Source organism: Scyliorhinus canicula, chromosome 5, assembly GCF_902713615.1.
Source record: "Scyliorhinus canicula chromosome 5, sScyCan1.1, whole genome shotgun sequence".
Taxonomy (NCBI): domain Eukaryota; kingdom Metazoa; phylum Chordata; class Chondrichthyes; order Carcharhiniformes; family Scyliorhinidae; genus Scyliorhinus; species Scyliorhinus canicula.
The window spans coordinates 180,333,832-180,349,074 of NC_052150.1; the positions used below are offsets into that span (position 1 = coordinate 180,333,832).

The 15,243-nt window shown below is 48.1% G+C and overlaps 1 protein-coding gene across 5 annotated transcripts in view; it reads left to right on the forward strand.

Moving 5' to 3' along the window:
• acbd5a (acyl-CoA binding domain containing 5a) overlaps nt 1-15,243 on the forward strand; it is a 185,278-nt gene that overhangs the window by 109,017 nt on the left and 61,018 nt on the right. For 3 of the 5 annotated variants that reach the window (XM_038798182.1, XM_038798184.1, XM_038798186.1), the window contains one exon: nt 14,938-15,072. In XM_038798182.1, coding sequence (XP_038654110.1) covers nt 14,938-15,072 — 135 coding nt within the window. The remainder of the gene's footprint in view (nt 1-14,937; nt 15,073-15,243) is intronic. The other 2 variants (XM_038798183.1, XM_038798185.1) reach the window with 1 other exon arrangement.

Sequence of the window (15,243 nt, forward strand, 5' to 3'; positions counted from 1 at the left end):
CCTAACCTGCACATCTTTGGACTGTGGGAGGAAACTGGAGCACCCGGAGGAAACCCACGCGCACACGGGGAGGATGTGAAGACTCCGCACAGACAGTGACCCAAGCCGGAATCGAACCTGGGACCCTGGAGTTGTGAAGCCATTGTGCTATCCACAATGCTACCGTGCATTGGTTTCTCTTCCGATTCAGATCACTCCTCGGATCACTCCTGATCTTCATCCCCAAAGCCTTCTTCACCAGGTTTGACAAACTAATCATGGCCCTTTCCTGGGTCGGAAAAGTTCCTAGGATAAGGAAAACCATCCAACGGGTGACACATGGGAAGCCTGGCTCTGCCGAAACTCCTCCTTTACTACTGGGTAGCACACAGAGTGCAGGAAGAGTTGGGGGCAGAATGGGGCCAGATGGAGGAGGCCTCCTGTACGGAGACGTACCTCTGGGCACTGGTCACCGCCTCACTCATTCTCTCCCCTCCCCCCCCCCCCCCCCCCCAACCACATACTCGATGAGCCCGGTGGTAGTAGCCACATTAAATACCTGGAACCAGTTCAGGCTCCACTTCAAACTCAGTGGCATATCTCTTGCAGTCCCCATCTGCAGGAACCATAAATGTATACCGGCAAAAATAGATGACACTTTGAGGACGTGGAGAGAGGATGGAGGGTACTAACAGTGAAGGACATGTACATGGACGATAGAAGTAGTGACCCTGGGGGAGCTAACAGACACGTTCCAACTCCTAAAAGGGACAGAGCTTCGATAGTTGCAGCTGCAAGACTTCCTCTGTAAGGAGACCACAACATTCCACCAGATACCTGGCCACACCATACTGGACAGACCTCTTGCACCGAAACTGCTAGAGGGAAGTAAATGTGGTGAAATATACGGACGAAATACAACAAAAATGGGAGGAGGAGCTGGACATGGAGATAGGGGGAGGACTCTGGATTGAAGCTCTGCACAGGATCAACTCCACCTCATGCGCAGGGCTGGGCCTAACTCAGCTAAAGGTGGTGCACAGAGCGCATCTAACCAAGACACACATGAGCGGGATATTCCCAAAGGTCGAGGACAAGTGCGAGCAGTGTCAGGGGGGCCCAGCAACCACACCCACATGTTCTGGTCCTGCCCCAGACTCAACAGGTTCTGGACCGCCTTCATCGAGACCATGTCCAGGGTGGTTGGGGTCAGGATGGAGCCATGCCCGTTATTGACAGTCTTCAGGGGATCGGAGCATCCAAAACTCTTTACGGGGAATGGGGCCGACACCTTGGTCTTTTTCTCCCTGAGCACCCGGCGGAGGCTTCTACACAGATGGAGGTTGGCTGCACCGCCGAGGGCCTCGGACTGGCTCTCCGACCTAGCAGGCATCCTAAAATTAGAAAGAATTAAATTTGCAATTTGGGGATCAGATGAATGATTCCACCATACGTGGAAAAAAAACACCAGTCTTTTCAAAGACCTGTTCATGACCGGCAACTAGACGGGGGGGGGAGGGGGGGGGGGGGGGGACAGGGAACAACCAGAGAAGGGAGGAGAGGAGGGAGCGCCCATCCCACAGAGAGAGAGAGAGGGGGGGGGGGGGCAGGGAACAAGCAGAGAAGGGGGGGGGGGGGGGCAGCACCCATGCCACAGAGAGAAACTTGAGAAATAGGCCCTATGTACCAGGGCGCGTAGGTGCCTGCACATGGAAGACCTGGACAACATGTAAATTGTGGTTAGGCCCAAGCAACGCAAAGAAACAAAAAGGGGCTCTGAGAACAAAGTCATCAGCGCATCTGCGTACATTTGCACTAAAGACAATCAATACAACATAAATAGATTACCGGTCACATTTTGCTGTAGTATTTATATTGGTACTTGTATCTTTGCTTGCAAGCTCCTTTCATGTGTTTTCCATTTTTGGTTATTTATTGTCATTTTGGTGTTATTCTTTGTCGTTTTGTTCAGTTACCGTATTACTATGCTTTTGCCATTATTTTCCGTATACACTAATGTAAATAATGGAAGGCCAATAAAAACATTAAAAAATATATATATATTTTTATGAGTATGGCCTTAGTCTTCAGCTTGAGCTCCTGATCCTCAAACCATCTCCACCTTGCAGGATCTTGCCCACGATCTTAATCGATGGACGGAAGTGTTGTGCTATAGGACCTGGTTTGAAGAGGACCTTCGTTTTCTAGGTGTTCAGTGAATGGCCTATTTTTCTTATGTTTGGAGAAAGAAGGAATTGACAATGACCTGCCGCTCGGTTTCTGACTAACCGTGCATGCACGCGTCATCTGCCTACTGGAGTTCAGTGATGAATTGGAAGGATTTTGGATTGAAGGTGGCGTAGGTTGACCGGTTCTCCATGTCTGTGGGTATTTTACTGGAGGTGAGGTGCAGTATTGGCAAAGAGGGTTGGTGCAATGATGCAGCCTTGTTTGACCCATCTTCAGCTGAGATAGAGTTTGTGATGGTTCTGTTGATGAGAATTGTGACTTTGTTGTCATTGTGGAGTAGGTGGAGAATGGTAACATATTTCTGAGGGAACCAGATTTGAGGAGTATACTCCATCAGCCTTCCATGTTGACAGTCTAATATTTTCATGAAGTCTAAAAAGAGTATGTATAGCATTTGGTGCTGTTCCTTGCACTTTTCTTGGATTTGCTATGCAATGAAGTGCATTTTTGTGCTGCCTTCTGGTGGGTGAAAACCATACTGTGACTCTGGAAGGAGTTATTTGACCACTGGTTGGGGGTAGCTGAGGAGGATCCTTGCAATGATCTTTCCTGTCACAGACAGCAAGGAGTCTCCACTGTAGTTACCACAATCCGACTTGTCTCCCTTCTTGAATATAAATCATGATCATTGTGTCCCTGAGATCCCTTGGCGTGCACGGCCTTTCCCAGATGAGGGTTATGACCTTGTCCAACAGCAACATTTCTGCTGTGTTTCTGAATATTAGCTGGGATTCCATCTGCTCCAAAAGATTTGTTGTTTTAAAGCTATTTGGATGGCTTTTTCAAGTTGCTTCAGACTGGCATGCGACTGGGCCGGATGGGGTATTGAGTAATAAGAACATAAGAACATAAGAACTCGGAGCAGGAGTAGGCCATCTGGCCCCTCGAGCCTGCTCCGCCATTCAATTAGATCATGGCTGATCTTTTGTGGACTCAGCTCCACTTTCCGGCCCGAACAATAGTGTTGCTGTTTAAATTGAAGACAGAGTCTTAGTAGATTGAGGAGCTCTTCAAAAGGTTCTCGCTGGCGAGCACTGACTGCTCTCCGATGAGCTCCACTCCATGCTTGGCTCTCCACTGGATGCTTGGACCATTGACGACCACCAATGTCCTTTCCTAAGCCAAGGTGCCCTCCATCGAGGTGCTAATCAATCAAAACTAGCTCCTCTGGGTGGGACATGTTGCTCATATGCTTAACACCAGACTTCCGAAGCAATTGCTCTACTCTGAACTCGGTCACGGCAGGAGATGCCCAGGAGGACAATGATAGGACCAAAATAGGAGACATGGAGAAAAGGCTGAATGATTCCCTTGCTTTGGGAAGTCCTCAATACAACCATGAAGAAGTGCAACATCCCACTAACTCATGCTTGTGACCAACGAAATAAAGGTTAATTTGGGAAGGCATCAAATCCATTGAGAGATTTGGTCAGAAGCACAAAAGGTGGAGTTTGAAGTGTTGGAGGGAGCGTACAAATCCCCCAGCAGCCTGGTCCACCAAGCACCTTCTACCCCACGGGTGGCAGTGTCTACAGATTGCACATTGAATTTATCAGCCATCTCGGAGCCCATTGGACCGGGAAACAAGTCATCCTCAATTCTGAGGATTGCCTAAGAATGAGAAGAAAGATTTAAATTTAAATTTTGATCCATTGGCAATAATTTGCTTAATTACAGCACAGATTGAAAGCTACTATACAATAAAAATAGGTTAAGACATCTGGGTTGTCCTATCTGATTTAAAGGCTTGTTAATTTCATCTTTAATTCATGAACCTTTTCATAGATATTTTTAAAAGAAATTATAGTTTACTTACATAATCTATAAGCAGTCAAATGACACTCTAGGGGCTTGATTTTCATCTTTCATCAAGAATGAGAGGGCTAAATATAGTCCCACCAGCCTGTGTACTAGTTCAGACCCATCAGGTCGCTGGGTCATCTGCCTGGAGATGGAATGGGGAAGGGTAATAGGGCAAATAGTTGATTATCTGATTAAGGCCCATTAACAGAGGCCAACTGGAATTTCTAGTTGTTCTCCAGGGGCTAGTTTAGCTGCATGGTCGTGCCACCCAATGGCTGGAAGGATCAGTGCCCTAGGCTGGCTTAGAGGCCCTACTACCTTGGTTCAACAAAAGTCGCAGGTCATGCTATGGAGAAAATATCCTCTTCCTATACCATCTGTGATGGCCTGCCGGTAAAAGCCATTTTTTTTAATTTAAAAAAAGTTGGAGTGGAGCACCTACACTTTGAAACACCGTTTCCCTCACCTGCCACCATATCCTGCTGCTGTTTTTAATCTGGAAGGCCTCTGGCCCTTCAGCTTTGGGAGCCTGCTGCTGACTTTAATTGGACAGCAAGCTTATCATCTGGCAATGAATTGGCTGATCCAGAGAAAATCATATTGTGGCTATTTTCCACTGTGCAGACTGAAATCCTGTCCAATTACTTTCTTTCCGTTGGCATCATGGGGATTCATTTCTATTTAAAAAAATTTCTCTACAGGGATTTTAACAAGAACATGTTGCTAGATGGGTGCAGATGATTGTCCTAAATTTCAAGAATTGCTTTGTGTTTTTGATTCATTATCCAAGATGATCTGTCGCATGAAAGAGCTGCAAGTAAATGTGGATTTAAATAAGTTATGAAAAGTAGTCTTCGCGCTTCAGGGCTTTGCTCCAGCAAAATTATGTATCCATCCCAGTTCATAGAAGCTATAGTAATATTAAAATGTAAACACAACAGAATTATTGTAATTAAATTAGAGCATCTCCAGCAATAATGCCCTTCACTTCCCCCACACTGTTACTTCTGGAGCCCTCCAAGAATCTATTCTTAAACGCCCCTCTTCCTCATCTACACGTTTTTCTTGGCAACATCAACCAAAGTTCCAGGTCAGCTTCCCGATATACACTGAAGACAATCAGCCCAACATCTCAAACTGTTCTTGACTCCCAGATGCAGTGTCCCTGAGTCTTACCAGTCAGCTTGTCTGGCATACAGTCCTGGATAAGGCACAATTTCCTACAGTTAAACTTCGAGAAGTTATACAGTCACTACTAAAAACACCACCCTACCCACCAAATACATACCACACACCTGCCACTGTTCCCAGTTCAACCAAACCTTGTGCAGTATTGCCATTCTATTTACCCCTAGCTGAGCTTCCGACTCCCGATCACCTTCATCACAATGGCCATCTCAGTACCATTGCCTGTTACAAGAACATAAGAACTAGGAGCAGGAGTAGGCCATCTGGCCCCTCGAACCTGCTCCGCCATTCAGTAAGATCATGGCTGGTCTTTTGTGGACTCAGCTCCACTTTCCGGCCCAAACACCATAACCCTTAATCCCTTTATTCTTGTGATGAATGATATCTGTATAACTGTACCTTACCTTTAATACGATGACCCCTTTAAGACCGGACTTGGAACCCTGGGGGACTCCGCCTCTGGCTCCGCCCCCAGGAAACTGTGTATAAGGTTACGCTTAGTGGGCAGCGTGCTGTGAGCACACTTCTCGACAGCTGTCTGGTTCTCTGGTAATTAAAGCCTATGAATTACCAATTTTCTCTCCTGTGTCGTAATTGAGGGTATCTCCATTTAATTACCAGATTGTATCAAGGTGGACAGCGCTCTAAAGCTGGAGAAGCTCAACCTAGACGCTCGGTTGCCGGAGGTCTCAGAAATGTTTTAATATTGGCTCCAGTGTTTTGAGGCCTATCTGAATTATTCAGAGACTGAAGTCGACGGCCCTCGCATGCTGAGCTTACTACATGCCCGGGTGGGCCACCGACTCTCCTCCGTGATCGAGAACGCTACAACGTACGAAACTGCAGTCGATATACTAAAGAAACGCTTCGTAAAGCCGATAAACGAGATACACGCCAGACATTTGCTCTCAACTTGCCACCAGCGCTCCAGGGAAACGCTAGACAAATACGTGGAGAGACTCACTGCGCTCGCTAGGAACTGCAACCGTAAAGAAGTGACGGCAGATGTCCACATGAACTTATATATTCGTGATGCTTTCGTGTCCGGTATCAGATCCACGTACATCCGGCAGCGGTTCATAGAAGACGGGGCAAAGGACCTCCAAGGCACATTAACGCTCGCCTCTTCTCCGGAAACGGCCCACCATAACCTCCGCACATACTCCGTGGACCTTGCGAACCCCCCTCTATCCCCCCCAGACTCGGCCACGCTACAGGCCTGCGCCGCACGGCGACCTGCTCACACCGGGGCTCCCCATGCTATTTCTGTGGGTGAGGCCAGCACCCACGTCAGCGTTGCCCAGCCCGCTCCGCTATCTACAACGACTGCGGGAAGAAAGGGCACTTCGCAAAGGTCTGCCTGGCTGGGCCCAAAGGCCACAAACAAAAGTCTCATCGGGCTCAGAAATCAAACTCCCGGGCTCACAGGCCCCGAGACGCGGCCGCACGGCGGCCGGACACGTCTACTTCTGACGCGTCATTGGCCTTGTGCGAGTCATGGGGGTGGCCATCTTGGCAGCGGCCATATTCGAATCCCGTCACGTGCAACTGATGGCGGTGGCCATTTTGTGACTCCCGGTGGCCATTTTGTGAGTCCGACTCAACCGAGGACTCTGACTACCCGCAACTAGGAGCGATCACGCTCTATCAATCTCGGCCGAAGCCTCTGCGTCCCCCTGCTGCTCGGTCTGGACTTTCAGTGCAGCCACCGAAGCCTGACACTGAAGTTCGGCGGACCCCTGCCCCGCTCACGGTATGTAGCTCAAAGTTGCACCACCCCCCTCTTCGCGAACCTCACTCTCGACTGTAAGCCCGTCGGCGGTACAATCAAGTAAGAGGTTCAGCGACTACTAAAAGAGGGGGTCATAGAGGCTAGCAACAGCCCTTGGAGGGCTCAAGTACTGGTAGTCCGCTCCGGGGAAAAGCAACGAATGGTGGTGGACTATAATCAGACCATAAACCGCTTTACGCAACTCGATGCGTACCCACTTCCCCACATAGCAGAACTGGTGAACCAAATCGCCCAGTATCGGGTATTCTCCACGGTCGATCTAAAATCGGCCTATCATCAACTCCCTATCCGCCCAGAGGACCGCCCCTACATGGCCTTCGAAGCAGCTGGTCGGCTGTTTCACTTCCTCAGGGTCCCTTTTGGTGTCACAAACGGAGTCTCCGTTTTCCAAAGGATGATGGATCAAATGGTGCACCGGTACGGCTTACGGGCTACATACCCGTACTTGGAGAACATCACCATCTGCGGCCATGACCAGCAGGACCACGACGCAAACCTGAGGAAGTTCCTCCAGACCGCCCAGGCCCTCAATCTCACATATAACAAAGAGAAATGTTTGTTCCACACAACCCGGCTAGCCATCCTCGGCTACGTCATGGAAAATGGGGTCCTAGGCCCAGACCCCGACCTCATGTGCCCCCTTAAGGAACTCCCCCTCCCCCGTAGCCTCAAGGCACTCGAACGGTGCTTGGGGCTCTTTTCCTATTACGCCCAGTGGGTCCCCAGATATGCGGACAAAGCCCGACCACTCATTAAGACCACGGTTTTTCCCCTGACGGCTGAGGCCCAGTCGGCTTTCAGCCGTATCAAGGCCGACATCATCAAAGCCGCCATGCACGCGGTGGACGAAACCATTCCTTTCCAGGTAGAAAGCGACGCATCATATGTCGCCCTGGCTGCTACCCTCAGCCAGGCAGGCAAACCAGTAGCGTTCTTCTCCCGAACCCACACCGCCTCGGAAATCCGGCACTCTGCACTCGAGAAGGAGACACAAGCCATAGTGGAGGCCGTGCGACACTGGAGGCACTACCTAGCCGGTAGGAGGTTCACCCTCGTCACCGACCAACGGTCGGTCGCCTTTATGTTCGATAACGCACAACGGGGCAAAATAAAGAATGACAAAATTCTGAGGTGGAGGATAGAGCTCTCCACCTATACGTACGATATTACATATCGTCCGGAAAAAATCATCGAGTCCCCAGATACCCTGTCCCGTGGCACGCGCGCCGACACGCAAAAAGACCGCCTGAGAGCCATCCACGATGACCTCTGCCACTCGGGGGTCACCCGGCTTGCCCATTTCATCAAGTCCCGCAACCTACCTTACTCCACCGAGGAGGTCAAGGCCATGACCAAGGAATGCCAGATCTGCACGGAGTGCAAACTGCACTTCTTTCGACCAGACAGGGCCCGGCTGATAAAGGCCTCTGGGCCCTGTGAGCGACTAAGCGTGGACTTCAAAGGGCCCTTCCTGTCCACCAACCGCAACATCTATTTCCTCACCGTTATCGATGAGTTCTCCCGCTTCCCCTTTGCTGTCCCCTGCCCCGATATGACCTCGGCCTCCGTAATCAAGGCACTGCACAGCATCTTCACACTGTTTGGTTTCCCCGCTTATATCCACAGCGACCGGGGTACATCGTTCATGAGCGATGAACTGCGTCGATATCTGCTCAGCAAGGGCATCGCCTCGAGCAGAACGACTAGCTATAACCTGCGGGGAAACGGGCAGGTGGAGAGGGAGAACGCGACAGTTTGAAAGGCTGTCCTTCTAGCCCTACGGTCAAGAGGTTTCCCAATCGCCCGCTGGCAGGAGGTCTACCCGATGCCCTACATTTCATTAGGTGGCTCCTCTGTACGGCCACAAACGAGACCCCTCACAACCGTTTGTTCGTCTTCCCCAGGAAGTCCACCTCTGGGGTCTCGCTTCCACGTTGGCTGACGACTCCGGGACCAATTCTACTCCGGAGACACGTGAGGAGCCATAAGATAGATCCGCTAGTCGAGAGGGTCCAACTGCTACACGCAAACCCTCAAAACGCCTACTTTGAGCACCTTGACAGCAGGCAGGACACCGTTTCCCTGCGAGACCAGGCCCCCGCTGGCTCTCCCACCGACCCCCCCCCCTCTCTACCGATGCTCCCCTCCCCGCACCGGCTGCAGAACCCCCCCATAGCCCCCCCCCCCCAAGCCGGCGCCGACACTAATCACCCTAGTCACCCGGATACCCCCCTGCTCCAACGCGAGCAAAGGCTCAGTCAACTGTGCTCCCGGATATACCACCACCGAGAACGACCATATCCACGGCACCACCACCGGAGCGGAGAAGATCAACACGGACAATCAGACCACCCAAAAGACTGAACTTGTAATTCCACTTCGCTCCCGACGGACTAAGCGTTTTTTTAAAAACTGGGGGTGAATGTGATGAATGTATAACTGTACCTTACCTTTAATACGACGGCCCCTTTAAGACCAGGCTTGGAACCCTGGGGGACTCCGCCTCTGGCTCCGCCCCCAGGAAACTGTGTATAAGGTTACGCTTAGTGGGCAGCGTGCTGTGAGCACACTTCTCGACAGCTGTCTGGTTCTCTGGTAATTAAAGCCTATGAATTACCAATCTTTTCTCCTGTGTCGTAATTGAGGGTATCTCAATTCTTCAAAAAAAAAATCTCTCTTTATCTTAAAAACATTTAATGAAGGAGCCTCAACTGCTTCACTGGGTGAAGATGTTCCTCCTGAGCTCAGTCCTAAATCTACTTCCTCTTATTTTGAGGCTCTGCCCCCTAGTTCTGCTTTCACCTGCCAGTGGAAACAACCTGCCCACATCTACATAGAACATAGAACAGTACAGCACAGAACAGGCCCTTCGGCCCTCGATGTTGTGCCGAGCAATGATCACCCTATTTAAACCCACGTAACCCGTATACCTGTAACCCAACAATCCCCCCATTAACCTTACACTACGGGCAATTTAGCATGGCCAATCCACCTAACCCGCACATCTTTGGACTGTGGGAGGAAACCGGAGCACCCGGAGGAAACCCACGCACACACAGGGAGGACGTGCAGACTCCACACAGACAGTGACCCAGCTGGGAATCGAACCTGGGACCCTGGAGCTGTGAAGCATTGATGCTAACCACCATGCTACCGTGAGGCCCCTAAATCTATCCTATCTATTTGTTTCATAATTTTATATGTGTCTATAAGATCTCCCCGCATCCTTCTACATTCCAAAGAATACAGTCCCAGTCTACTCAACCTCTCGTCGTAATCCAACCCTTTCAGCTCTGGGATTAACCTAGTGAATCCTCCAGCGCCAGTACGTCCTTTCACAGGTAAGGAGACCAAAACTGAACACAATACTCCAGGTGTACCCTCACTAACACTTGATACAATTGCAGCATAACCTCCCTCGTCTTAAACTCCATCCCTCTAGCAATGAAAACTCCATTTACCTTCTTAATCACCCGTTGCACTTGTAAACCAACATGTGACTCATGCACCAGCACACCCAGGTCTCTCTGCACAGCAGCATGTTTTAATATTTTATCATTTAGATAATAATCCCTTTTGCTGTTATTCCTACCAAAATGGATGACCTCACATTTGTCAACATTGTATTCCACCTGCCAGACCCTAGCCCATTCACGTGACCTATCCAAATCCCTCTGCAGACGTCCGGTATCCTCTGCACTTTTCGCTTTACCACTCATCTTAGTGTCATCTGCAAACTTGGACACATTGCACTTGGTCACCAACTCCAAATCATCTATGTAAATTGTGAACAATTATGGGCCCAACACTGATCCCTGAGGGACACCACTAGCTGCTGATTGCCAACCAGAGACACACCCATTAATCCCCACTCTTTGCTTTCTATTAATTAACCAATCCTCTATCCATGCTACTACTTTACCCTTAATGCCGTACATCTTTATCTTATGCAGCAACCTTTTGTGTGGCACCTTGTCAAAAGCTTTCTGGAAATCCAGATATACCACATCCATTGGCTCCCCGTTATCTACTGCACTGGTAATGTCCTCAAAAAATTCCACTAAATTAGTTAGGCACGACCTGCCCTTTATGAATCCATGCTGCGTCTGCCCAATGGGACAATATCCATCCTGATGCCTCGCTATTTCTTCCTTGATGATAGATTCCAGCATCTTCCCTACTACCGAAGTTAAGCTAACTGGCTTATAATTACCCGCTTTCTGCCTACCTTCTTTTTTAAATAGTAGTGTCACGTTTGCTCATTTCCAATCTGCCGGGACCACCCCAGAGTCGAGTGAACTTTGGTAAATTATCACTAGTGCATTTGCAATTTCCCTAGCCATCTCTTTTAGCACTCTGGGATGCATTCCATCAGGGCAGGAGACTTGTCTACCTTTAGCCCCATTAGCTTGCCCATCACTACCTCCTTAGTGATAATAATCATCTTAAGGTCCTCACCTGTCATAGCTCATTTCCATCAGTCACTAGTATGTTATTTGTGTCTTCCACTGTGAAGACCGACCCAAAAAACCTGTTCAGTTCCTCAATCATTTCCTCATCTCCCAGTATTAAATCTCCCTTCTCATTCTCTAAAAGGACCAATATTTACCTTAGCCACTCCTTTTTTGTTTTTTATGTTTGTAGAAACTTTTATTATCTGTTTTTATATTCTGAGCAATTTTACTCTCATACTCTATCTTACTCTTCTTTATAGCTTGTTTAGTAGCTTTCTGTTGCCCCTTAAATATTTTCCAGTCCTCTCGTCTCCCACTAATCTTTGCCTCTTTGTATGCTTTTTCCTTCAATTTGATACTCTCCCTTATTTCCTTAGATATCCACGGTCGATTTTCCCTCTTTCTACCGTCCTTCCTTTTTATTGGTATAAACCTTTGCTGAGCACTGAGAAAAAACGCTTGGATGGTTCTCCACTGTTCCTCAACTGTTTCACCATAAAGTCTTTGCTCCCAGTCTGCCTTAGCTAGTTCTTCTCTCATCCCAATGTAATCTCCCTTGTTTAAGCACAAAACACTAGTGTTATATTTTACCTTCTCACCCTCCATCTGTATTTTATATTCCACCACATTGTGATCGCTCCTTCCGAGAGGATCCCTAACAATGAAATCATTAATTAATCCTGTCTCATTACACAGGACCAGATCTAGGACCGCTTGTTCCCTCATAGGTTCCATTACATACTGTTCCAGGAAACTATCGCAGATACATTCTATAAACTCCTCCTCAAGGCTGCCTTGACCGACCTGGTTAAACCAATCGACATGTAGATTAAAATCCCCCATGATAACTGCTGTACCATTTCTACATGCATCCATTATTTCTTTGTTTACTGCCTGCCCCACCATAATGTTACTATTTGATGGCCTATAGACTACTTCAACAGTGACTTTTTTGCCTTACTATTCCTGATTTCCACCCAAATGGATTCAACCTTATTCTCCATAACACCGATATCATCCCTTACTATTGCCCTGATGCCATCCTTAAATAACAGAGCTACACCCTTAACATCCACTCTCTTTCTGAATAGTTTGATATCCTTGGATATTTAACTCCCAGTCGTGACCATCCTTTAACCACCCCTCAGTCACTGTACCTTGTACTGTCGCCCTTTTTGATTTTTGACTGGCTTCTCTGCCTTACACTTTCCCCTTACTGCCTGTTGTTTCTGTCCCTGTTTTACTACCTTCCGACTTCCTGCATTGCTTCCCATCCCCCTGTCACATTAGTTTAAACACTCCCCAACCGCTCTAGCAAATAACCCCCCTAGGACATCAGTTCCAGTCCTGCCCGGGTGTAACCGGTCCCAATGCCCCAGGAATCTGAAACCCTCCTCCTGACACCATCCCTTCAGCCACGTATTCATCCTATATATCCTGTCATTTCTACTCTGACAAGCACACGGCACCGTTAGTAATCCTGGGATCACTACCTTCGAGGTCCCCGATTTCTTAACTTCCTTCCTAGCTCCCTGTGTTCTGCTTTTAGGACCTCATCCCTTTTTTTTTTACCAATGTCGTTTGTACCGATGTGTACCACGACTACTGGCTGTTCACCCTCTCCCTCCAGAATGTTTTGTTATCCACTCCGCTCCGAGACATCCTTGACCCTAGCACCAGGGAGGCAACATACCATCCTGGAGTCTCGTTTGCGGCCACAGAAACGCCTGTCTATTCCGCTTACAATTGAATCCCCTATAACTATAGCACTGTCGCACTTATCACCCCCTCCCCTCTGTAGCAGAACCAACCATGGTGCTACGAGTTTGGCTGTTGCTGTTTTCCCCTGAGGCCATTCCCCTCAACAGTATCCAAAGCGGTATATCTGTTCTGCAGGGGAATGGCCACAGGAGATTCCTGCATTACCTGCCTCGCTCTCTTGCTCTGTCTGGTGGTCACTCATTCCCTTCCTGCCTGCGGAGTCTGAGCCTGCGGTGTGACCACCTCTCTATACGTGCGATCCACGATGCTCTCCGACTTGCGGATGCTCCACAGTGTCTCCAGCCGCTGCTCCAGCTCCAAAACTCAAGCTTCCAGGAGCTGTAACTGTAGACACTTCCTGCACCCATGCTGACCCTGGGGACTGGAACTGTCCCCAGCCTGCCACATGGAGCAAGAGGAGCAGACCATGCCTTGGAGCTGTCCTGCCATGATTTATTCCTTTAAATTAAACTTTTGAAATTAAACTTTAGAAAGATGTTTTTGTGTCGGATTATATCCAATCTCCTGTATACTATTTAATTAGCTTCATCCTGCTGCTTCAAAGCATCTGCATCAAACCATGAGCAATATGCTGCTGAAGCCTTGCACAGACTGTACTCAACCAGCCCGTGCTTACAAATTCCAAAACAAAACTGAACAATCCTGAGTGTGCGAATAGCTACGCTAACAATCATGTTAAAATAATTAGTCAAGCTCCTAATGTCATTCATTTCTGTTTCCCAGAAGTGACGTACGTTCATGCACAGGGACCTGTTGAATAAAAGGCTAAAAGCTTTGGCAACCTGCCTCTCTTTTCAGCCATAATTCTAATGTCATGAAATTTGCATATATGTTATGCAGCCAACTGACAAGTAGAAATTGTAGTTGCATTGTTGAGCACACTTCACAACCGTAGGACATCTCAAAGCATTTTACAGCTAGTAAAGCATTTTCTGAAGTTTTGAAGTGAACTGTTGTAATGTTGGGGAATATAGCAGAAAATTTGCACAGAAGCAGCAATGAAACAAAATAACCTGATCTTTTTTGGTGATGTTTGATAAATATTACCCAGGATAAATGTAACTTCTTCAAATAGTGCTGTGGGACATTTCGTATCCATCTGGGAGAGCAGACATGGCCTTGATTTTAACATTGCATTCAACAATGCAACACCCTTCGAACTGTCAGACGTTATTTATGTGTTAGTCCTGTGGCTTGAATCCATAACTCGTAACTCGGGCAAGGGCCAGTGAAGGTTAATACAGTTCCAGAAAACTTGAGCAATTGAGTGGATAACCAAAGGTATGGCAGGTGGCATTTATTGTATATACATGAATTGCTGAAGTTCAAGAAGGGAGCTCACCACGTGCTATCTACGATGCTCTCCGACTCGCGGATGCTCCACAGTGTCTCCAGCTGCTGCTCCAGCTCCGAAACCCGAGCTTCCAGGAGCTGTAACTGGAGACACTTCCTGCACCCATGCTGACCCTGCTGGCTCGAGGGCAGTTTGAAATGGGCAATAAATGCTGGCCTAGTCAGCAATGCCCACATCTCATTCAAGAAGATTATCCCAAATTTCCAATATTTGCAGTTTGGTCCATTTTTTTTGTATGATCTAAGAATGAGTTTTGAGATGAATAACCTTTTCCTGTTCCAAACCTGATATATTTGGCTGATATTTCAAACAACTTTTCTTTTTTATGTATCCAGATCTTGGCAATGTTTTCAACTCGCCCAATAACTGTAGCAAAATGAATGGAAAAGTTGAAGGCAATGACAGTGGTGCAGAATCTGAACAGGCGGATGATGATCTAACAGATGATGATGATGATACAGGTAAATATGGTAAATGTTTTGATTTCTGTTTTCTTAATGATCCCAACATTCTATGTTGATGTCAAATTTGAAATATATTTTGTGTTGGGCGGCATGGTGTCACAGTGGTTAGCACTGCTGTCTCATGGGGCCAGCAACCGGGTTCGATCCCGGCCCCGGGTCATCGTCCGTGTGGAGTTT